General features: G+C 42.2%; 1 protein-coding gene and 3 gene segments (V, D, J or C); 3 read left to right on the plus strand and 1 right to left on the minus strand.

Annotated features, from left to right (window-relative positions):
* Positions 1–482: 482 nt before the first annotated feature.
* On the minus strand, positions 483–22,822 carry LOC117471894. The segment is given in 3 exon segments: positions 483–838; positions 21,477–21,598; positions 22,751–22,822. Coding segments are annotated over 2 exon segments (258 nt in total).
* LOC117471861 lies at positions 7,525–8,191 on the plus strand. The segment is given in 2 exon segments: positions 7,525–7,660; positions 7,768–8,191. Coding segments are annotated over 2 exon segments (414 nt in total).
* On the plus strand, positions 9,774–12,983 carry LOC117471834 (tubulin alpha-1B chain-like). The gene is made up of 4 exons (XM_034117074.1): positions 9,774–9,889; positions 10,951–11,179; positions 11,278–11,426; positions 11,942–12,983. Exons 1-4 carry the CDS (start codon positions 9,887–9,889, stop codon positions 12,917–12,919), a joined length of 1,359 nt encoding a protein of 452 aa, XP_033972965.1. The 5' UTR covers positions 9,774–9,886; the 3' UTR covers positions 12,920–12,983.
* A 687-nt stretch (positions 22,823–23,509) lies between the features above and the next one.
* LOC117472030 lies at positions 23,510–24,057 on the plus strand. The segment is given in 2 exon segments: positions 23,510–23,627; positions 23,735–24,057. Coding segments are annotated over 2 exon segments (414 nt in total).
* The last annotated feature ends 2,184 nt before the right edge of the window (positions 24,058–26,241 follow it).

Here is a 26,241-nt window from a genome sequence, read left to right on the forward strand (position 1 = left end):
AAAAACGCCACTGAGAATAAGGCATTAATAAGTGTTTTATAATGACTAACAAAGAGCCAATATACTGCTAATATGCATGTTAATTAACAACTGGTTAATTTGTGTACCTTAATATAAAGTGTTACCCTTTATGCAGATGATATCCTGCTTTTTATTTCTTATCCTGGATTTCTTATTCTAATTAAGAATGTTTGATTAAAGTAAAGGTTAACAACACACGGACATCACACATGGATTTACTTAAACATCAGTGATAAGAGAGCTGTGTGGTTTACCATTGAAATGTTGATACTATTGATATTGGTACAAATCTTGATTAACAAAAATAAAACTAGGAGGAATCCAGAAGTATATCCAAACCCTTAAGAGCATTAAAAAGTAATATGTGAAATATTGACTTGTTAATGTTGTGACTTTTGTGAATGAATGTGAATAAGGTTCCTTTTATATATAATATCTCAGAGAAAGGGAATCAAAACACATTTTATAATACACACATTCATCTTTATTGTTTTAAAATGTTGAAACCATCGACACAAGCAGAAACAGGTTGATGTTGAAACATGTCCTGAGAGCCAGAGAGCAGACTGAGAGCAGTGTGAGAGAGAAAGCAGAGTCCCAGTGAGTCAGCTCAGGACTGGGAACACTGGTCTCTCCTCAGTGTCTCTGAGAGCGCAGTCTGGGAGCCCTGGGTGGCCTCACAGGTCACAGAGCCCACCTTCCTCCACTGGTCTGCAGAGAACCTCAGGGTGCTGCTCCAGCTGTAGTGGGCGTCCTTCTCCAGCACCCCGGGGCTCCTGCTCTCCTCCCAGCTGCTGCTGCTGCTGCTGCCGTCCACCTTCCAGGCCAGACTCCAGTCTGAGGGGAAGCCCTTGTTGGCCAGGCACATGAGCGTGGCCTTCCCCTGCTGCAGCTCTTCTGTGGAGGGGGCCAGCACCGTCAGGGTGGGACGGACATCACCTAGGAGACACCAATCAGATTAGAGGACAGGGAGCACACAGCTGTCAATCAACCAGCAGACACTGGGACACCTTTACTGTGAGAGCGCTTGTCCTTTAAGGAGTTTCTGTCAGATGTTGGTTCTGCTCCATCAGTCTCTCACTCACACATTGTTTCACTTCCCTTTAAGAAGCCTCTCATGCAAATCAGCACAGAGACACTTCATACAGAGTCACCTGAAATGTGTCAGACTAAATATTTGAGGTAGTAGTTATCAAAATCATCCAAAACCTGAACTCTACAAACATTATTAAATTATTTAGTGGATAAATGAACAAATACAGGAAACGGAGCAATCAGCTGTGCTTAATGTGAATCTCAATCACTACCCAGTTTTACAAACTTTAAAATAATGTCTGAAAGAATTCAACACTTTTTTTAATATCCATCGTTATCTTTACTCCGTTCATCTGTATTTAAAAACTGTATCTGTAATTTATTTGAGAACAGAGAGGAGAACAGAGATAGACGATTTCAAATAAATTAATGAAAAATGATCAGTTTCATCATTTCACATTTGAAGCTGTTTAAATGACAGCATGTTGGGAATAAAGACATTTCAAGAAAAGCTGCTCTGACTTGGTCTCAATGATGAAGAGAAATAAAGACATGAATACTAATACTATCCAAACATTACAATTAAAATAATATAAATCTATCTCTCAAACACTCTAACACAGAATTTAAAACGTCTCTTAACATCATATTTAGTTTTTGTGCAGAAACTTACTTCCAACATCCAGTCTGGTTCCTCCACCAAAAGTCCACCACAGTGATACAAAGTCATTGAGCCGCCGTACAAAAAGCTCTCACTGTAGAGAGACACGGCTCTCTGACTTTGACTCACTGAACTAAACCTACCAGCCCTCGAGAAGCTACTTCACCATTAAAGGTGGAAATAATAAATTATTCTGTGTTCAAAGTTCCATAAAAACATTTAAAGGTCTTTTGCTGGAGTAAAGTTAGCCTCTTATGGTGCATTTCCACTATACGGCCTCGCTCGGCCCCGCTCGGTATGGCTGGGCCGCGATTGGCCTCGTTAGGACCAGCTCACTTTATGGCGCGTTTCCATTACAGTTTAGGAACTGGGGTAGTATCTATAGTAACGCAGTGTAGGCGGAGCGACGCTGCTTAAAACTGCCGTGACGTCATCTTCAATGCGACACAACAATGGAGGATGTGAAGATGTGAAAGCGATCGTTTGCTTGTTTTTTGCGGTGTGGTTTATTATCACAAGAAATAGACAAGAGTTGTTTCGAAAGAGGCGACTTATAGCAAGACGAGGTATAGAAGAAGCTGACGCGAGAGTTCGGGCAGTCCTCCTACGCCGCAGAGACTACAGGACGACTCGAATCACTACTAACTACAATGCTACTTGGTAAGCTAACGTTCGCTAACTAGCAATGTGTTTAGGCTCACGCTCCCTATACAACCAAAGTATTTCAAGTATTTAATTAATTGTAGCTACCACTTTTACGTATTAAAATATGTATGCTTTTGTTTGTGTATTTCAGAAGTTACCGACCGAGCTACCGAGAGGTGGAATGTGATTGTTCCATCTTTCACACACTCAGTGGGTGGAGAACTTCAGGATGCCTGAGGAAAACCTACGTCTACCAGGGGTAGCAGTGGCACACGGTGCAGAGGAGGGCAGGGACATACGAGAGGGTCTGAAGCGCTACCTGAATACCTAGAATGTATAACGTAATACCTAAATATTCATTGTATTGTATTGAACATAAATACATCTTTTCTTTTTCACATACATGTGTTTGTCAAATTATTTAAACCAAAAAAATGTTATCAGAATTGACTATTTAGTAAATATTTGAATTTCAAGCACCAGTACTGCCCCCATAATAATAATAATCTAATAAATTAAGCAAATATCAAAGCAAACTATAAACATAAATACAAAAGTGTAAAACACAACAGAACTATATTCATAAATGCAAATGTAAAAAATTGTTAACATGGATGGAGGCTAAAGTATCCACAGCATAAAATAATATGATTATGATGGTTTGTCTGAAAGACACAGCCTCAAGGTTCAAGGTTTTTTATTTTGTCATACGAACATAGCTAGTGTAGTTATGACAATGAACATCTTAGGTCACAGGCTCCTCCAACAGTGCAACACAATAACCCAGATCAACAGAAATATAGTGCAAGTAAATATTAAGCGCTGTGCACCGCTCTCTTTGTATAGGTGTTTTCTTTTGTTCTCTTCTCTTTGAAATATATAAGCAATGTGTTTGAGTCTAGCACAACGAGGGTATTACAATTGAGTAATTTTTACTACATGTATTTATCATGTATTCTTAAAGGGCCCATGTCATGGCCATTTCCACTGATCATAATTACATTGTTGAGGTATACTAAAATAGATTTATACTGTGCAATTTTCCAAACTCACATTGGTTTCGCATACAGCATCTCTGTCAAGCATGTGTATTCAGCAGTATTCACTTTCTCCACTAAACGACTCGTTGGAGCTCTTGCCCCCCCCTCCCTGTGAGCCTAGTGTGCTCCGATTGGTCAGCTCGGCCACTCGTTCTGATTAGTCAACCACCAGAGAGGCTGCGCCCATGTCTAACAGTGCTTTCCCCGGCTGCTCTCAGCGTAACATCAGTCTTATCATGGCGTCGGTACAGCGGTATATTTTATATACATATATATTTTTAACTGTTGTTATAGAAGAGTGTGACGGCCTCAGGGCCTTTGTCTTACGGTGGGGTGGAGCTGAAGAGGGTAATCAGCGCGATCACGGACACCTCCGTAGCCGGTGCTATTAATCCCAGCGGCCCGGAGTCTCTCTCCAAAGCGGCTGCAGAAGGACGAACTGAGCGACCCTCTCCCCTCTCCCCTCGACCACCTGTCTCTGCATTTACTACAATAAATGTGCCGTGGTTTTGTAAACTCGTGTATGTCTCCTTGTCTTTCCGTTGTGGCCTACGAGCTACTCTCATAACAAAGAGTAAGTTATTTTTACCCGTTATAAACTACTACTGTTTGATGAGAAATCAAATCATGGTTTGCTATATATGAATTCAGGGAAGAAAGGATAGGCCTACTAAGTATTTCCATTAAACTTTATTTTTAGAAATGTACAAAATGAACATAAATATACATATATACACGGTATATCATCCATTCCTCCTCCTCGCATCTTGCCTGCGCACAGTCGGTGCGGTGCCTTTTAGCACCCTCAGTAGTAGTAGAATCCCTTCCCCGTCATGGATTGTCCGCCAGGATCTGGCTGGACGAAATCAAATGCAAATCACAAAATATTAGAGAAACTTAGTTGTTTTAGATTCGTTAGTAGTAGTTGTGTAATGAACAGCTTGCCTGCTAATATGCTAACCTAGCTTTGTTTACCTTGGTAGCTAACACGATATGAACGTTAGCTTGGAGGAAAGGCAACTATAATGCAGTGTAATAAAACTACTATGAACAAAAGCTAGTGGTTCATATTAGGCTAGCAATAACGTGTTTATAATTGCAATCGTATACGGGTATTCTGCTACGTTCGGTCATACAATGTAACTTGCATGAATACATTGTTTTGCGCTAGCATACAGCTAGCCTCGTTAGCTACATGCAGTATATGTACGGTCACAATGTACGGTAAATCACAGTACAGTATACTGTATGAGTATTCCGTGTGTGTGACTGCAGACATTCTCCTGCCATGACAAACATGTAAGGCCATCTGCTGACATTGTAGTTGATATATTTAAACGCTAGCAACGTAGCATCACAAAAATGTTTTTCTGACCGAAACTAGCTCTAGCTCCGTGTGTTAGATCGCTACGCCAGCTATAATGTAATTACGTTTCGCGACTGACCGGCAAATCACCCGGAGTATACTGTCAATAGGTATTTTGTGTGTGAATGCAGACATTCTCCTGCTATGAGATACATGTATGCAAGGCCATCTGCTGATATTAGAGTTGATATATGGAAACTCTAGCAACTTAGTTAGCACTGTGTCAATGGCTTAGCAGTCCAACACAGTTTACACATTTAAACAGTCTTGTTTGATAAATACACAAATAACAATGCAAACTTACAGGTTGTATACCCAGATCTTCCCCTGCTCCAAACGGTCCAAACAAGCTGTGCATATCCGGCCTCAAACTGGGCAATGTTTTGGAAGCTTTCGTCTGTGAAATGCCGGTTCTTCGAACCTCTGGAAGAGGAACACGCCGCTGCTGGTGTGGCCATAGCTCTTCGGGATTGGTCCATTTCGTTCCGGGTACCGCATGACATCAGGCGGTACCCGGAACTAAATGGAAGACTCAAATGGGCAGTGACGTATCTCCAACGAGGCGTTTTGGGGAGGTATTTTCTGTGTTAGAGTTTTACTCGCTACAGGGTGTACTTTGAGGGTTTTGACTCTGCACACCGTTTACATGCATAAAAACCTTCATAACACACAAGGGGACGGGTAATAACCGGAAAAGCATGACATGGGAGCTTTAATACCATTATGTAATGTTATGTTTTAGAGGAGGACCTCAAGCTAGCAAACTCAATTTCAAACAGTATGCAGAGTTGTCCTGCTAAAGAGTTAAAATGTATTATTTAACCAAGTATTTATTCTCTTATTTGCTTTAATTGCAACAGATGATAAAGGTTTCACTGTGATAAGTATTCTCTTAAATCCATAAACCCCTGTACAGTGCTTTGTGGACGATGGTGTTTATGATATTTCTGACTGCAGAGGGACGCCTAGATGATGCCATCTTTCTGTGTGATCGCTGGTGGGTGCAATTATTTATCAACAAGCAATAAGATAAGACATGGCATTGATTCTGCTGGGCCAGTTGCCGTTCCTGCAGGGCCAGATCGTCTCCTCCTCGGTTTGTGCTGTTGATGCAGAGGACGTTGTTCGGAACTGTTCCTCCTCGCTAGTCCCAATGTAATCATCTAGAACAGAAACATGACTTGTAAATTCCACAAACTACTGCAGCACAATACTATAAATAGCAACAACAACTATAGAAAAGACAAACTGAACGTAAACAATGGCACATATGGTGTTAGCAAACAATAGCTCTCGCTAATGCTATCTGCCTAGCTAGCCTTCGGGGCTCCATAAGAGCATGGGTTGTCGAACATAAATGTAAGGATAAAATAGACTTATTTGTTAGAAGTGAGCTTTAGAACAGATAGGGACACAAAGCTTTCAAGCAAATAACAGAGCGTTAGCAAAAACGTACCATGCAGACTCCAGTAACGCCAGTGTCTGTGTAGAGACCTCCTGAAAGACTTTGATATTGCGAGTTGTCCCGTCGAGCACCCGCTGGACCTTATCATCTGCAATATAATGGACGTCGTCACTTCCTCGACCGACCATGGTGTGCTTTTATTTGCCATTGTTGTAGCTCCTTTGTTAACAAAAATGCTGTTTGTAAAAATGGATTATCTCGCGCGCAGATTTTGACGATTCTCTCGGACCAATCAGCAGCCGAGAGCGTTGACGTCACAAACTCAGCCCGGTTGTCTTTGGCCCTGGCCCCACGATTTTATGAGGCCAGAAAAACTGTGAATTAGGACCCGCCGGCCGGTACTAGGCCAAGTGGAAACGCAACCACAAACGGGCCGCTGACGTCACAGCCCTCTTAAACCGGGCTGCGGGCTGTAGTGGAAACGCGCCATTAGTTCAGAATATTTGATAAGTATGTATACAATGACATGGAGAGGTAACTATTTCTCCGTACGCTGAATAATACGTACAACAGAAGAGAAATTGCTCTTATGAATTAACATTTGACTTACTTCCAAACTCCAGTCTGGTTCCTCCACCGAACGTGTACCACAGTGATACAAAGTCATTGAGCCGCCGTACAAAAACCTCTCACTGTAGAGAGACACGGCTCTCTGACTTTGACACAAACAAACTCACCAAACACATCCACAGTTTACCCACTTGATATAATTACTGCTTCAAATGTTTGAAACAGATTCACACACTATGGAAAAGTATCTACTGTTTCTCTATTGAACCTTTTAAACATTTAAAACAAATATCTACTTATCTCTTCAGTTTTAATGAAGATTCTTCTTTTGAATACGAATTGTTCACAAAATATGTTTAGTTTCACGATTTTATCAACTTTTAAACATCAAAGTAATTGATTACTTAAATGAAACAATGAACGTCTAATAAAAGCTATTCATGTTATACTTCTGAATGTGCCTCATTTCCATAAATACATGTTTGCTTTTCCATCAGGATCAATAATAAATCTCCATTTTGTTTTTCCTAGGTGGTATTGATTAGTTGGAGTTATGAATTTGAGCTTTTCAATAAAATGAACTACAAGAAAATGTGTCCATTGAACTTAAAGCCTCATACAAGTGAGCGCTGACCCATTCCTGATCAATCCTCTGACAGAGAGATGGATCCATTGATAAACAGCATCATCAGAGTAATCCAGGTCCCTGTTGGAGTCAGAGCATTTCCATAGAGAGACACTTTGCATCAGCAGCACCATGCTCCAGTGCTCTGGGACACTTTATAGTCCTGAGAGTTGAGCACTGGATGACTGACAGCTGTCCTTCATGACAACAGAAGCCACAGAAATCCTCCTCATCAAGAACATGACTCTGATCTGCGTCCTCATCTGGACTCTCCTCTGCTGCTGCTTCACAGGTAAAGTCCAGAGAATCAAACTCCTCTCCTCTGTGAACATCCGTCCCTCTGAAATGAAGCGGACAAAACCATGACGCTGCTTTATGTCTTTGTCTCTGTATCCTCAGAGTCCAGAGGCCAGTACACAGTGACTCAGTCTGGAGCAGTGAGCTCTGCTCCGGGACGCTCCGTCTCCATCACATGTACGACCAGTCAGAAGGTTCATGGTGGGATATATTTAGCCTGGTACCAACAGAGAGATGGAGGAACTCCTAAACTGCTCATTCACACTACTAGCACTCGAGAATCAGGGATTTCAGACCGTTTTACAGGCAGTGGATCAAACTCTGACTTCACTCTGACCATCAGTGGAGTCCAGACTGATGATGCAGCAGTTTACTACTGTCAGAGTTGGCATTACCCCAACAGTCAGCAAGTGTTCACACAGTGAAAAAGCGTCGTACAAAAACCTCCCTCAGTCAGACTGAACAGGAACTGAGCTGACTGCTGCAGCTGGAAGCTACACTTCACTGAGGACACACACACACACACACACACACACACACACACACACACACACACACACACACACACACACACACACACACACACACACACACACACACACACACACACACACACACACACACACACACACACACACAAACACACATTTGAATACTTTATTTGGTTCCACAAATGATATTACATGAGACAGGGAATCACAGCAGCACAGAACACTTAGGGGAACACATAGCACCTCCTTCTCCACACGGCTAAGCTGCCAATAAAAGCTGAAACAGAGCAATATTTGGCAATTTGTTTGGCTTTTCTCTTTGACATTCCAGCAATTCTCAGACCAATCATGGTGTATTTATATACATGGCCAAGACTTCCGAATATGAGTATGCTATATCTACACTTGTACCCAAAGCTGGTTATTACATTACATTACTTGTCACTTGTTAGACGCTTTTATCCAAAGCGACTTACACACTCAATACTGTGGACAATCCCCACAGGAGCAATTTGGGGTGAAGTGTCTCAGGGACACAACGACATGCTGACTGCAGTGGGGTTTCAAATAAAAAATCCTTGTTTTGAAATAACTCTGTCCCCAACAGCAGCACAAACTAAAATAACTGGAGAAATGTTCAAGTCCACAGGAACCTCAAACGGTTTGGTAATCATTTATGTAAACAAGTATTTCCAAGGCACACTTTTATATGATCATTATAGTTATACAAAATAAGAGAATAACAGGTATGAAATAATTCCAACTCATACTATAGTAACACACAAATACAGTTTAAAAGGGGAGTGATTTGTAAAATATGCATAAAGAAAAAGTAAATCTGTTTACAGTTCTGTTTCATATGGGTATTGTTGAGAGATGTATCCATAGATCTATAGTCCCTAATGTTGCTCTCAAAGTGCACCAGATTTATGCATTTAACTTCAACATTTAAAACAAATCTTCCCGGGGGAGCATGCCCCCGGACCCCCCTAGAGGAGGTGAGGACCCCCCTAGAGGATGTTAGGTCCACGGTGTTTACATGCTTATTTATACAATATGTGTGCTTATGCTAACATCATAAGACAAAAGTTGGTTCCATGTTGTGTGAAGTGAGAACGCACTAGAGTGAGGGGGGCCCCCAAGCCAAAGCTCGCTTAGGGCCCCCAAAAGACAAGGGCCGGCCCTGCCCACACCCCCTGTCAAATTGTCCCACCCACATTGAGGATGCTTCCTACGCCCATGCTTAAATATATATATATATTTATCGTAATTCAAATATGAACGTCAAAAGTCGGAATATGCCAATCTTTTTTTCTTATTATCTTATTTGCTAAACGTTCTTGTATAGTAATATGCATGTGTTGTATTATTCTACGACGACTATTTATTAATGTTCAGCAATAACCACGTTTTCCCAGTACATCCATGGGACTGACGTTCTTAGGTGGGGTGATTCCGCTTTGAACAGGAATTTTGTTAGCCAGTGTTCTTGTTTTCCATGTGCTCAATAAAGTTTCTTTAAAAAAAATTCTAAAGAATTCAACCAATCAGAAGTGGACCCACTTGTCTTTTCATCCAATCAGATTCCGCAGCAATTGCGATAAATAGCCCCGCCTAGAAAAATACACCTGTTACTTCTTACCCTGGACTCATACAGGCCCTGCCGTGAGAGATAACTTTGCCTTTTCCTCTTCTTTATCGAAGCCCTCTGTCTTCACATCTTCAGAAAAATGGTGAGTACGATAGTACAGGTTTTCTCCACGTAGAGGATGTGTGTTTAACCAAATGCAGCGCTCTGAACGTATGTCATCATGCGAAAACGTAACCAGCTTAACGTTTTTTAACCGCTTACTATTTAAAGAAGACTCATCATTTTTATAGTGAAACAAAAATGTTACGGTGTAAACTGTTAAATCAAGTTTAGTCATTAATAAGTCGTTTTAACTGTGGTGTTGGTAAATTTAAGTGTAACTCGACCGCACAGTCAAGATGTTGAAGTGACGCATTTACAATCGGCGCGAATTGTTGGAAATAAATATACTTCCTGTCTCATTAGTGGCCAGGTTTAATGGTTTCATATTTAAAACATGATATGAACACAGATAAAACATTTTTTTCCGAATTTCAGTGAACCAGGGCGTTTTTACAACGTAGGCTACGTCTGAAATGATTACATCAAAATATATTCTTTCATTACATAGACTGGGTCAAGTGGATTTTATTTATTGACGTGCTTTGCAAATGCATTTTTCCGGCGTAACCTGTAGTAATTATTGTATTACGAAAAACAAGATAAGGACTTTGTGTTCCAATTTGTACTTTATTTAGGTCGAATTAGATGATTATTATGTGTGTTTACGTTCTGGCCTGCCACGCCACTCGTCTCCTAAAGGGGTGTGGCAGTGGCGCAATCCGTGTGACACAGTTGCAGAAAATGTAAATGCGTAGTCTCGTCTCTTAACACTGGCCCACATTCACGTCCAATCGTGCCACCTGTCTGCCAACAACTGCGTCATTGTGCTTTCGGTCTTACACGTATAAACAGTATTTAGCCTCTTTTTTTTTGTTAATTATAACTGTCTTTCTCTTCAGATGACAAATGTGTGCGTCAGGTGACTTAAATCATGATATGATGTTTGGTTCTTATTAAAATAGCCTTTTTCTCTAGAGCAGTCCTTCCACATGTGATGATATGCCACTAGAATGTATGTTACACTGTTTTTGTACAAGAATCAGCCAACTAGGCTTCCTTTTTTATGATAGTTTCTTAACAACCTTTTTTTTCCTTTCACAGCGCGAGTGCCTCTCAATCCACGTTGGTCAGGCTGGTGTGCAGATTGGCAATTCCTGCTGGGAGCTTTACTGCCTGGAACATGGGATCCAGCCGGACGGCAGGAAGCCTGGTGACCAGAACATCTCAGGAGGAGGAGGGGACGATTCCTTAAGCACCTTCTTCATGGAGACTGGAGCTGGAAAGCACGTCCCCAGAGCAGTGTTTGTTGACCTGGAGCCCACTGTCATCGGTAAATTCTCATTCATTATAAATGATAAAAGTATCATAAATGCCTTTTCCCCCTCTGTCATTCAAAACCTTCAATAATCTAATGCTCATTACCCTTAGATGAGGTGCGCAAGGGGACTTACCGCCAGCTGTTTCACCCTGAGCAGCTGATCACTGGCAAGGAGGATGCTGCCAACAACTACGCCCGAGGACACTACACCATCGGCAAGGAGGTCATCGACCTGGTGATGGACAGAATCCGAAAGCTGGTCAGTACATTTAGAACAGAAGTCCATTTTTCTGAAGAGTATTAAATGAAAATGAATCAGTTTATTGCTAAGTAGGTTTTCACATACAAGGAGTATGCAATCATATTGTGGTGAATGGCAAAAATAAGTATTGCAAAAGCTAAGTGTCATAACTAATAATAAATAAGTGAAGTATACGTTTTAAAATGTAGAGCTGTACAGTGTTTTAAACAAACACAAGACATAACAATCTGGTATCACTCTTTCAAAGTGAGCATATTTCCCCGATTCTGGCCCACTTGCATCGGCTTCCTCCACCCTGCAGAATTCAGTTTAAGATCCTCCTGATCGCATTCAAAGCCCTCCATGGTATGGCACCCTCTTATCTCTGATCTGTTTTCATTGAATCTATATGTTTACATGCTGTGCACTAATACGCTTTTTTATCCTTAGCTGTGAACCCTTGGCACTGCTGTCTTTGTATTATATAAATACGTTTATTAATATTATTTCATGATTTTCTCTCTTTCTTTCAGTCCGACCAGTGCACCGGTCTTCAGGGTTTCCTGGTGTTCCACAGCTTCGGAGGGGGCACCGGCTCTGGTTTCACCTCCCTGCTGATGGAGCGTCTGTCCGTCGACTACGGCAAGAAGTCCAAACTGGAGTTCTCCGTCTACCCAGCTCCCCAGGTGTCCACCGCTGTGGTGGAGCCCTACAACGCCATCCTCACCACCCACACCACCCTGGAGCACTCTGACTGTGCCTTCATGGTTGATAATGAGGCCATTTATGATATCTGCTGTAAAAAGCTGGATATCGAGCGTCCCTCTTACACAAACCTGAACAGGTTAATGAGTCAAATTGTGTCCTCCATCACTGCCTCCCTTCGTTTTGATGGTGCCCTCAATGTTGATCTGACAGAGTTCCAGACCAACTTGGTGCCCTACCCCCGTATCCACTTCCCTCTGGCCACCTATGCCCCTGTTATTTCTGCAGAGAAAGCTTACCATGAGCAGCTCTCAGTGGCAGAAATCACTAATTCCTGCTTCGAGCCAGCCAATCAGTTGGTGAAATGCGACCCACGCCACGGTAAATACATGGCCTGCTGCCTTTTGTATCGTGGTGATGTCGTTCCCAAAGATGTGAACGCTGCCATTGCCACCATCAAAAGCAAGCGCTCCATCCAGTTTGTGGACTGGTGCCCCACTGGTTTCAAGGTGGGCATCAACTACCAGCCGCCCACTGTAGTTCCTGGTGGAGACCTGGCCAAGGTCCAGAGGGCTGTGTGCATGCTGAGCAACACCACTGCTATTGCAGAGGCCTGGGCTCGGCTGGACCACAAGTTTGATCTGATGTACGCTAAGCGTGCCTTTGTGCACTGGTATGTGGGTGAGGGTATGGAGGAGGGAGAGTTCTCTGAGGCCAGAGAGGACATGGCCGCTCTGGAGAAAGATTACGAGGAGGTTGGAGCTGATAGCCTGGAAGATGAGGATGAGGAAGGAGAGGAGTATTAGAAAGCTTTATTGATCTGTTTTATTAATGTCAAGAAAATAAAGTTGTTCATTGACTGAACCTGAACCTATGCTTTCCTCTCGTCTATAAATACACTGTTAAACATGACCTATCTGCCTAGATGGGTTGTATGTATTCACTTGCTCAGTTCAATCAAACATGTTTTCACAGAGATGCTATTGCTCAATTCAGTCACTTGGAGGCAGTGGTGTTTAACATGTATATATCTTTTCTCTGAACAGACCAGTTATGGCAATCTAGTTAAATGCTAGATTAATCACTACATTATTTCTCAACATCAGATGATTCAAGAGTACCATTTGCATATCTTACATGGACTTATTTAAGATTGGATTTGTGCTTTACGTGACAAGAACAGAGTCCTAACCCCGGCCTGATCTCAAATAGGGTGTGGTATTCACTCTGGCCCAAGGGAGGGATAGTAGTGAGGCGGGGGGGCGGTGGGGTGGGGCTCTCATGCTGGCAGACAGGTGGTGTTTAAGAAGACTTGGTTCTGCTGTTCCCAGACTGGAACATGAATGAAACTGAAAGCAATACATTAGGAACCATGTAAAGCCAACATTGAAAAAGGCTAAATAGTGTTGTAAGGACATTAGTGTTTTCACAGGTGTTGTAAACGTTTTTTATATTTTCAGTTCTGTAATCATTCACCATGTTCGGTTACAAAGAAATGCTTTTTCTTGACATTAAGCAGATATTTAATGTCATTAAAACGGAAACAAAATGGATTCTACAATACACTGACCTAAATGAATACTTTCCTATTGCACTTTCAATTGCCTCTTTGGTAGTTGATGGATTTTCAAATGGCTTCAAATGTTTGAAACAGATTCACACACTATGGAAAAGTATCTACTGTTTCTCTATTGAACCTTTTAAACATTTAAAACAAATGTCTACTTATCTCTTCAGTTTTAATGAAGATTCTTCTTTTGAATATGAATTGTTCACAAAATATGTTTAGTTTCATGATTTTATCAACTTTTAAACATCAAAGTAATTGATTACTTAAATGAAACAATGAACGTCTAATAAAAGGGTGGTTTTAGTCTGGATGCTGCGGTACCGCCTGCCAGACGGCAGCAGACAGAACAGTTTGTGGCTGGGGTGATGGGGGTCTTTGATGATCCTGAGGGATTTCTTCCTGAGGCGCTGGGAGTAAAGGTCCTTCATGGATGGCAGCTCCGTCCTGGTGATGTGCTGTGCAGTTTCCACCACCCTCTGTAAAGCCTTACGGTTGAGGGCGGTGCAGCCAGCCAGGATCCTCTCTATGGTGCACCTGTAGAAGGTCAGGATACTCTCTATGGTGCACCTGTAGAAGGTCAGGATACTCTCTATGGTGCACCTGTAGAAGGTCAGGATACTCTCTATGGTGCACCTGTAGAAGGTCAGGATACTCTCTATGGTGCACCTGTAGAAGGTCAGGATGCTCTCTATGGAGCACCTGTAGAAGGTCAGGATCCTCTCTATGGTGCACCTGTAGAAGGTCAGGATGCTCTCTATGGTGCACCTGTACAAGGTCAGGATCCTCTCTATGGTGCACCTGTAGAAGGTCAGGATGCTCTCTATGGTGCACCTGTAGAAGGTCAGGATGCTCTCTATGGTGCACCTGTAGAAGGTCAGGATCCTCTCTATGGTGCACCTGTAGAAGGTCAGGATGCTCTCTATGGTGCACCTGTAGAAGGTCAGGATCCTCTCTATGGTGCACCTATAGAAGGCCAGGATCCTCTTTATGGTGCACCTGTAGAAGGTCAGGATCCTCTCTATGGTGCACCTGTAGAAGGTCAGGATGCTCTCTATGGTGCACCTGTAGAAGGTCAGGATGCTCTTTATGGTGCACCTGTAGAAGGTCAGGATGCTCTCTATAGCCGCGTTCACACCAAGTACTTTCCTGTACTTAGTTCCGGCACTAAGAGCCCCGGCGCTTTTAACCCCAGGGCACTTAGTACAGATCGCGTTCACACCGGAGTACTTTTCCCTGAGGGAAGATTACGCAAATGAGCCGCTGACGTCACTTCTTCTTCTGCTTTGGCTTTACTGGCAGGCCACAAACCACTTCACGGCGAGTACAGTAGGTGGCGGTAAGCACCTTAAAGTTGTTTGCAATCCGCTACAAAACAAGAGAAGAAGAAGAAAAACTTCCCGCGTATACTGTCTGTTGTTTACCTTCCGACCTCAGACATGATGGAGATGGAGTCGACTGAAGTTGTGCTGTTTGTGCTCATGTTATACAGCTTTGTAACTTCGTTAATACGGCCAGAGCCTGAGCCTATTAGGCGTCCGACAAAAATCCGGAGCCGCCACACGTCGAATGCTATAATTGCAAAGTTTCTTCAGCATCAAAGGCAGTTCAAAAGCTTTAGGAAAAGGATTGGCCGACGGAAAGCACACATGATTGCCATGTTTCACCGTAGGATGGCTGATACAGGATCTGTTTAATCGCCATGTCGGTTTTCTTTATTGCACTCTCAAGACATAACATTAAATAGAAATATTTTAAATGTAACTAAAGTGTCAGTTGTACATGTCAGTAAACATTGTCAATATAAAATAAAGTGTCAGTTGTACTATATAATAACAGTAATAACAATATAATATAAACTCCCAGGTGTAGGGAGTCTCAGCAGCAAACCCACCTTAATGATATATATATATCTTCCTGAGACTCCATGTTGTGTTGTGTGAAATGGGGGGGAATTAAAAGTTTAGGTCAAATAATATTTAAAATGATATAAATTATCATATTTGTGTATGTGCCGCTGCCATTCCCCCACAAGGTTGCAACATTGATGATAAATAAATGACAAATAAAGCTTTGCCAGTTTATAACCGATGAAACATGATGGTATCAGAATAATCACTTACATGTGATGTATAGGATGCTACACAGGTCACAAAAGATAAAGTGTCAGGAGAAATAAGCTTAATCGCCATGTCGGTTTTCTTTATTGCACTCTCAAGACATAACATTAAATAGAACAATTTTAAATGTAAATAAAGTGTCAGTTGTACATGTCAGTAAACATTATATATAAAATAAAGTCATAACAGTAATAACAATATAAAATAAACTGTCCCAGGTGTAGGGATATTCAGCAGCATACACACCTTAGTGCAAAGTTGTGTGTCGTGTGTCTATTTACAAAAACTATACCAAATAAACTGTTATTAAATGCAGTTTGTCGCTCATCCTGCCGCTCCTGGCGCTGCGCCGACGCTTCCTCATGGCGCAGCGCCCACACTTCATCCTGGTGCTGCTGGCGCTCAATCTGCTGCTTGAACACTTCTGCCTGGCGCTCCATCGAGGTGAGCATCTTGTCCTCCGTTTCCTGGGCCTTGGTGAACAGCACCATCTGATCTCCACGCAGCGACTCATTCACCACGGCACGCCGGTCCTCCAACGCCTGGGCGGTGTCAAAGAAATTCGCATCCCGTGTCCGCTTTCCTAAGAGGGGAAAATAAGCAAGATACAAGATCTGTTTAGTCGCCATGTAGTTTTACAACATACTAGGAATGTGTTTTTTGTATTTTCACAAATAGAATTAAGGTTTCACAAATCTGAAACTGTGTTATAAAGAATCTTTTGACTCTCTGGGATAATCCAGTCCAGATTTGATGAGTCTAGGTATAGTGGTTTTAGATCAGGACCTGGTCTAATGTGGTCTACATGTAAAAAAAGCACTGAAATCTCCCTTTTTTGTATTTTCACAAATAGAATTAAGGTTTCACAAATCTGAAACTGTGTTATAAAGAATGTTTGGCCTCTCTGGGATAATCCAGTCCAAATAAATCGGCTATGCAGCGATTTAAGAGGTTCAAACACGGAGGATTGTTCCTTTTTGAAGAGTGCTTCATGTATGCTTGAACTTTGTTTAATGTTGTTGAGGCAAGTTTTCTTACCGGAAGTCATGTGACCTCTAGCCCGGATGTTTACAATGTTTGTGATAGAGTAAAAAGGCGCGAACGTAAATGCCGGTCCAGGCGACTATGTTTTCACGCTGTTTCATAATTGTACCAAGAAGGAAATAAACATGATTGTGAACATCAGTTCGATGCGTAACGTTCTTTCAAGACAAAGTTACAGTGTGTGTACCTTTGCGTTTGGTTGCTGGTAAGGAGGACGACCAAGCGCTGTGATCTAGAATGCAAAGCTCGCTAGTTTCCAATCCCGAGAGTTGTCCATCCTCGCCTGAAACAGACGATTAGTGCCATGAGTTAGTGAAGCAAATTACAGAAACACTGCACAGTTATTCACAAGTCAAAACGTTTTCATACGGCCGAGAATATCTAGCTAGCTAGATGTAGCTAGCTCGGGGCCGGTGTTAGCCTATTCAGCCTAGCATGGCTAGCTTGATCTACTGAGCAAATAAAAGTACATCTGAGACCATTATTGTGCAGATTAAAACCCCAGTGCATGTAGCTGATTTTACCTTCGTCGTGGTCGTCATCGTTGGCCACTGAATCCGCCGTTTGTAGTCCTGCCTGAGTTTCTTTATTTTGAGCCGGTGGGGCTGTGCACATTCCCAGGTCGAGTGAAAGCTACTGAACTGGCTTCAGTAGCATTTCCTGGGTCGCGTCCTCGGCGTAGATCTCCAGAAGCGCCGACACCTCCTCATCATTTCTTGATGCTTGCCATAACTGCTTTCAAAAACAAACACAACGCTCCGTCGGAGCGTTGGGTTTTTGTAGCGAGGAAAAACAATGGCTGCTCCACACAACATTTTCACAGTTGTACGGGCGTGGTTTGCAATTCGCCCAGCCAATCAGCACTGGGGCACTTTTGGGGCACTTTTCACCCACAGGAAAGTACGATCTCTCAGCAGGCTCTAAAAATGGGGGTAAAAGTTCCCGAGATTAAGTACGATTTTTGGTGTGAACGAGACATAAGGGGTACTAACGGAACTAAACGCGAAAAGTACGGTGAAAAGTACTCCGGTGTGAACATGGCTTATGGTGCACCTGTCGAAGGTCAGGATGCTCTCTATGGTGTAGAAGTTGCAGAGTCTCCTGGAGTCCATGTTGAACCTCTGCAGCCTTTGAGGAGTTTCTGTCAGATGTTGGTTCTGCTCCATCAGTCTCTCACTCACACATTGTTTCACTTCCCTTTAAGAAGCCTCTCATGCAAATCAGCACAGAGTCACTTCCTACAGAGTCACCTGAAATATGTCAGACCATCAAAAGACACATTTCCACTATGTCATCAAAATCTTCCAAAACAATTCATATTTTAAATTAAAGTACTACTTAGTGGATACATGAACACATACAGGGAGTGAGCTGTCAGCAATCTATTGCTTCATCTGTATTTCAATTACATCCAGATTTTAAAGCTCCCATGTCATGCTTTTCCGGTTATTACCCGTCCCCTTGTGTGTTATGAAGGTTTTTATGCATGTAAACGGTGTGCAGAGTCAAAACCCTCAAAGTACACCCTGTAGCGAGTAAAACTCTAACACAGAAAATACCTCCCCAAAACGCCTCGTTGGAGATACGTCACTGCCCATTTGATTCTTCCGGGTACCGCCTGATGTCATGCGGTACCTGGAACGAAATGGACCAATCCCGAAGAGCTATGGCCACACCAGCAGCGGCGTGTTCCTCCTCCACAGGTTCGAAGAACCGGCATTTCACAGACGAAAGCTTCCAAAACATTGCCCAGTTTGAGGCCGGATATGCACAGCTTGTTTGGACCGTTTGGAGCAGGGGAAGATCTGGGTATACAACCTGTAAGTTTGCATTGTTATTTGTGTATTTATCAAACAAGACTGTTTAAATGTGTAAACTGTGTTGGACTGCTAAGCCATTGACACAGTGCTAACTGTGCTAACTAAGTTGCTAGAGTTTCCATATATCAACTCTAATATCAGCAGATGGCCTTGCATACATGTATCTCATAGCAGGAGAATGTCTGCATTCACACACACGGAATACTCATACAGTATACTGTACTGTGATTTACCGTACATTGTGACCGTACATATACTGCATGTAGCTAACGAGGCTAGCTGTATGCTAGCGCAAAACAATGTATTCATGCAAGTTACATTGTATGGTAGCAGAATACCCGTATACGATTGCAATTATAAACACGTTATTGCTAGCCTAATATGAACCACTAGCTTTTGTTCATAGTAATTTTATTACACTGCATTATAGTTGCCTTTCCTCCAAGCTAACGTTCATATCGTGTTAGCTACCAAGGTAAACAAAGCTAGGTTAGCATATTAGCAGGCAAGCTGTTCATTACACAACTACTACTAACGAATCTAAAACAACTAAGTTTCTCTAATATTTTGTGATTTGCATTTGATTTCGTCCAGCCAGATCCTGGCGGACAATCCATGACGTGCTAAAAGGCACTTCTACTACTACTGAGGCGTCGTGCTAAAAGGCACCGCACCGACTGTGCGCAGGCAAGATGCGAGGAGGAGGAATGGATGATATACCGTGTATATATGTATATTTATGTTCATTTTGTACATTTCTAAAAATAAAGTTTAATGGAAATACTTAGTAGGCCTATCCTTTCTTCCCTGAATTCATATATAGCAAACCATGATTTGATTTCTCATCAAACAGTAGTAGTTTATAACGGGTAAAAATAACTTACTCTTTGTTATGAGCGGCTCGTAGGCCACAAAGACAAGGAGACATACACGAGTTTACAAAACCACGGCACATTTATTGTGGTAAATGCAGAGATAGGTGGTTGAGAGGATCGCAGAGTTAGTCTTCCTGCAGCCGCTTTGGAGAGAGACTGGGGCCGTAGTGTCCGGAGGTGTCCGTGATCGTGCTGATTAGCCTCTTCAGCTCCACCCCATCGTAAGACAAAGGCCCTGGGGCCGTCACACTCTTCTATAACAACAGTTAAAAATATATATGTATATAAAATATACGGCTGTGCCGACGCCATGATAAGACTGATGTTACGCTGAGAGCAGCCGGGGAAAGCACTGTTAGACATGGGCGCAGCCTCTCTGGTGGTTGACTAATCAGAACGAGTGGCCGAGCTGACCAATCGGAGCACACTAGGCTCACAGGGAGGGGGGGGCAAGAGCTCCAACGAGTCGTTTAGTGGAGAAAGTGAATACTGCTGAATACACATGCTTGACAGAGATGCTGTATGCGAAACCAATGTGAGTTTGGAAAATTGCACAGTATAAATCTATTGTAGTATACCTCAACAATGTAATTATGATCAGTGGAAATGGCCATGACATGGGCCCTTTAAACATTTGGGACAATATATGACGCATTTTAGAAATGTTGCACATTATCTTTTTTAAATAATCCTCATTGAAGTAGTAAAGCAGCTCTGAGTTAGCATCGATGATAGAGATAATTAAAAACATGACTGTTGGTTAACATGAGATGTATTTATATGCTTTGAACAACCAAAAACTAATTCAAACATCCACTCTGCTCTGCTTCCAAACGTGACATTTTTAAATGCTTTTTAATGGCTAAAGTCATTTAGGATAAAATCAACATTTTTGTCCATATCCAAAACTTTAAATCTATTTTCTGCAAGCTTTGTCCCAGAAAGAACAGACTTAGTGTTCAGTTGCAGATGCATTAAGTCTGCCTCCATCTACCAGTACTGACACAATTCTCCAAGAGTCAAGCTTTGCCCAAACCTTCGACTAAAACTATTGATCAAGTATGAATTATTCTGCTCTCACGGAGGTCAAAGATCATCTCCAGGTTTAAATGTTCTTTTCTTCATCAACTCACAAATGAAATTCTCTGTGTGACATACTTGGTTCTGCAGCACCCTCAGGTGGTGGATGAGTGCCACTACACGCTGATGGAGGGGATCTCTAAACAGGGACCATTAGTTTGTGACCTGACTTAAAGAATGACATGTTATCATTACACGTGAGGGTCCATTTGTGATGCAAAATATATTCAAGGTAAAGTTTGATAACAAATGAACATTTAATTTAACATCAGTGATAAGAGAGCTGTGTGGTTTACCATTGAAATGTTGATACTATTGTTATTGGTTATTGGTATCAATCTTGATTAACAAAAATAAAACTAGGAGGAATCCAGAAGTATATCCAAACCCTTAATATCATTAAAAAGCAATATGTGAAATATTGACTTGTTAATGTTGTGACTTTTGTGAATGAATGTGAATAAGGTTCCTTTTATATAAAATATCTCAGAGAAAGGGAATCAAAACACATTTTATAATACACACATTCATCTTTATTGTTTTAAAATGTTGAAACCATCGACACAAGCAGAAACAGGTTGATGTTGAAACATGTCCTGAGAGCCAGAGAGCAGACTGAGAGCAGTGTGAGAGAGAAAGCAGAGTCCCAGTGAGTCAGCTTAGGACTGGGAACACTGGTCTCTCCTCAGTGTCTCTGAGAGCGCAGTCTGGGAGCCCTGGGTGGCCTCACAGGTCACAGAGCCCACCTTCCTCCACTGGTCTGCAGAGAACCTCAGGGTGCTGCTCCAGCTGTAGTGGGCGTCCTTCTCCAGCACCCCGGGGCTCCTGCTCTCCTCCCAGCTGCTGCTGCCGTCCACCTTCCAGGCCAGACTCCAGTCTGAGGGGAAGCCCTTGTTGGCCAGGCACATGAGCGTGGCCTTCCCCTGCTGCAGCTCTTCTGTGGAGGGGGCCAGCACCGTCAGGGTGGGACGGACATCACCTAGGAGACACCAATCAGATTAGAGGACAGGGAGCACACAGCTGTCAATCAACCAGCAGACACTGGGACACCTTTACTGTGAGAGCGCTTGTCCTTTAAGGAGTTTCTGTCAGATGTTGGTTCTGCTCCATCAGTCTCTCACTCACACATTGTTTCACTTCCCTTTAAGAAGCCTCTCATGCAAATCAGCACAGAGACACTTCCTACAGAGTCACCTGAAATATGTCAGACTACAATAGAAGTACAACATTAGGACATATTTTAAGTAGTAGTTATCAAAATCATCCAAAACCTGAACTCTACAAACATTATTAAATTATTTAGTGGATAAATGAACAAATACAGGAAACGGAGCAATCAGCTGTGCTTAATGTGAATCTCAATCACTACCCAGTTTTACAAACTTTAAAATAATGTCTGAAAGAATTCAACACTTTTTTTAATATCCATCGTTATCTTTACTCCGTTCATCTGTATTTAAAAACTGTATCTGTAATTTATTTGAGAACAGAGAGGAGAACCGAGATAGACGATTTCAAATAAATTAATGAAAAATGATAAATTTCATCATTTCACATTTGAAGCTGTTTAAATGACAGCATGTTGGGAATAAAGACATTTCAAGAAAAGCTGCTCTGACTTGGTCTCAATGATGAAGAGAAATAAAGACATGAATACTAATACTATCTAAACATTACAATTAAAATAATATAAATCTATCTCTCAAACACTCTAACACAGAATTGAAAACGTCTCTTAACATCATATTTAGTTTTTGTGCAGAAACTTACTTCCAACATCCAGTCTGGTTCCTCCACCAAAAGTCCACCACAGTGATACAAAGTCATTGAGCCGCCGTACAAAAAGCTCTCACTGTAGAGAGACACGGCTCTCTGACTTTGACTCACTGAACTAAACCTACCAGCCCTCGAGAAGCTACTTCACCATTAAAGGTGGAAATAATGAATTATTCTGTGTTCAAAGTTCCATAAAAACATTTAAAGGTCTTTTGCTGGAGTAAAGTTAGCCTCTTAGTTCAGAATATTTGATAAGTATGTATACAATGACATGGAGAGGTAACTATTTCTCCGTACGCTGAATAATAAGTACAACAGAAGAGAAATTGCTCTTATGAATTAACATTTGACTTACTTCCAAACTCCAGTCTGGTTCCTCCACCGAACGTGTACCACAGTGATACAAAGTCATTGAGCCGCCGTACAAAAACCTCTCACTGTAGAGAGACACGGCTCTCTGACTTTGACACAAACAAACTCACCAAACACATCCACAGTTTACCCACTTGATATAATTACTGCTTCAAATGTTTGAAACAGATTCACACACTATGGAAAAGTATCTACTGTTTCTCTATTGAACCTTTTAAACATTTAAAACAAATATCTACTTAGCTCTTCAGTTTTAATGAAGATTCTTCTTTTGAATACGAATTGTTCACAAAAGATGTTTAGTTTCATGATTTTATCAACTTTTAAACATCAAAGTAATTGATTACTTAAATGAAACAATGAACGTCCAATAAAAGCTATTCATGTTATACTTCTGAATGTGCCTCATTTCCATAAATACATGTTTGCTTTTCCATCAGGATCAATAATAAATCTCCATTTTGTTTTTCCTAGGTGGTATTGATTATTAGGAGTTATGAATTTGAGCTTTTTAATAAAATGAACTACAAGAAAATGTGTCCATTGAACTTAAAGCCTCATACAAGTGAGCGCTGACCCATTCCTGATCAATCCTCTGACAGAGAGATGGATCCATTGATAAACAGCATCATCAGAGTAATCCAGGTCCCTGTTGGAGTCAGAGCATTTCCATAGAGAGACACTTTGCATCAGCAGCACCATGCTCCAGTGCTCTGGGACACTTTATAGTCCTGAGAGTTGAGCACTGGATGACTGACAGCTGTCCTTCATGACAACAGAAGACACAGAAATCCTCCTCATCAAGAACATGACTCTGATCTGCGTCCTCATCTGGACTCTCCTCTGCTGCTGCTTCACAGGTAAAGTCCAGAGAATCAAACTCCTCTCCTCTGTGAACATCCGTCCCTCTGAAATGAAGCGGACAAAACCATGACGCTGCTTTATGTCTTTGTCTCTGTATCCTCAGAGTCCAGAGGCCAGTACACAGTGACTCAGTCTGGAGCAGTGAGCTCTGCTCCGGGACGCTCCGTCTCCATCACATGTACGACCAGTCAGAAGGTTTATAATGGGAACTATTTAGCCTGGTACCAACAGAGAGATGGAGGAACTCCTAAACTGCTCATTCACACTACTAGCACTCGAGTATCAGGGATTTCAGACCGTTTTACAGGCAGTGGATCAAACTCTGACTTCACTCTGACCATCAGTGGAGTCCAGACTGATGATGCAGCAGTTTACTACTGTCAGAGTTGGCATTACCCCAACAGTCAGTATGTGTTCACACAGTGAAAAAGCGTCGTACAAAAACCTCCCTCAGTCAGACTGAACAGGAACTGAGCTGACTGCTGCAGCTGGAAGCTACACTTCACTGAGGACACACACACACACACACACACACACACACACACACACACACACACACATACACACACACACACACACACACACAGTAAATCTAAATGTATAAAAGCCACACTAAACTCATGGGTGCTCAGCTTCCTTTTGAACAGTGTTCACTTCTGTCTAACTGGAGTGACTCCCAAAGACCAAAAGTCCCAACTTCAAATAAAGAATCCTTGTTTTGAAATAACTCTGTCCCCAACAGTAGCACAAACTAAAATAACTGGAGAAATGTTCAAGTCCACAGGAACTGTCAAACTCAAAAAAGGTTTTTTAAAAGCGTGTGAATAATCCAGTAAACAGAGTAAGTACCTGGGACTGCACTTAGACAACGGACTGAAGTGGAAGATCAACACTGACGTTATGTACAAGAAGGGGAGGGGCCGACCCTATTTTCTGAGGAAGCTGAGATCCTTCCACGTGTGCAGCAAGATGTTGGAGATCTTCTACCAGTTTGTTGTGGCCAGTGCACTCTTCTTTGCTGCGGTCTGCTGGGGGGGGGGGGGCCGCATCAGAGCCGGTGACACCAGCAGACTCAATAAACTGATCAGGACAGCTGGCTCTATCGTCGGTGTGAAACTGGACAGTTCTGAAGATGTGGTGGAGAGCAGGACCCTTAACAAACTGTTGTCCATCTTGGATAACCCAGCCCACCCTCTCCACCTGCAGCTCGACAGGCAGGAGCTCCTTCTCCAACCGACTGCTCCGCTGTCACACAGAGAGGGAAAGGAAACCATTCCTGCCTTCTGCAGTAACACTTTTCAACACCTCACCTCTGGCCAGGGCTGGACTGGGACAGCAAATCGGCCCTGGCATTTAGACCCAGACCGGCCCAAATCCATAAAACAAACGAATAGTAGCGGTTCCTGACAAGAAGAATAAATCAGTATAATTTTAAAAAACGCTATTATTATCCTTTTTACGTACCATGGGCAAACAAAACTAATACATACCACAAGTATGTGTAACTATCAATCATTAGAAATTAGACCTTCAAACCCTCTCACAAAGCGAACAGTGACCGAGCACTAATAGGGGGGTCTGGTGGGGTATGCCCCCCCCAGAAGATTTTTTTTTTAAATAACCCCTTAAATGATGACTTCTAGTGAATTTAGGGGGGGGGGGCCCTATAGTGCCCTGCCTCCCCTTTCTATGACAACACAATAGAGATAGGACCAGATGAGTCTACAGGATGAGTCGACGGCATCTTTTTTATATACATTGACGCTTTCATTTAATTTTTCCATCCTTTTTTTAATCGCTGTAATTGTATTGCCTTTTTCATCTGTACACACGACACCTATTGCACGTCTGTCCGTCCTGAGAGAGGGATCCCTCTTCTGTTGCTCTCACAGAGGTTTCTTCCTACTTTCCACTGTTAATTGTGGGGTCTGTTTTGGGGAGTTTTTCCTTGAGCGCTGCAAGGGTCTAAGGACAGAGGATGTCGTACCTGTACACACTGTGAAGCCCTCTGAGACAAATTGTAATTTGTGATATTGGGCTATATAAATAAAATGTGATTGATTGACGCACGCAAGGGGCTATAGTGCAAGTCTTAGGCGGCTGGTTTCTCAGAACCTCACAGAGCACACAGAACTGAAGGAACACAGACTTAACCAAAAATACTATCCACTGTCTTTATTGAATTTCCTGAGAATAGGTTTGAAAGAGACAGATTTAAATTTACAAAGAGAGTTGAAGCAACATTTGACAGAAATCCCACATAAATTACAAAAGTACACAACTAGCAAGATATATATACTGTATATATATACTGTACACACAAAGTAACTTATATACTAGACTGAAATAACTAAAATGAATGCTTGTTGTGGAGAGGGGCACTATGTCCAGCGTCCATTCCTCGGGGTAGGAGTTTGTGTGTGTGTGTGTGTGTGTGTGTGTGTGTGTGTGTGTGTGTGTGTGTGTGTGTGTGAGTGTGTGTGTGTGTGTGTGAGTGTGTGTGTGTGTGTGTGTGTGTGTGTGTGTGTGTGTGTGTGTGTGTGTGTGTGTGTGTGTGTGTGTGTGTGTGTGTGTGTGTGTGTGTGTGTGTGTGTGTGTGTGTGTGTGTGT

This window comes from Trematomus bernacchii, unplaced genomic scaffold, assembly GCF_902827165.1.
Source record: "Trematomus bernacchii unplaced genomic scaffold, fTreBer1.1, whole genome shotgun sequence".
Taxonomy (NCBI): Eukaryota; Metazoa; Chordata; class Actinopteri; order Perciformes; family Nototheniidae; genus Trematomus; species Trematomus bernacchii.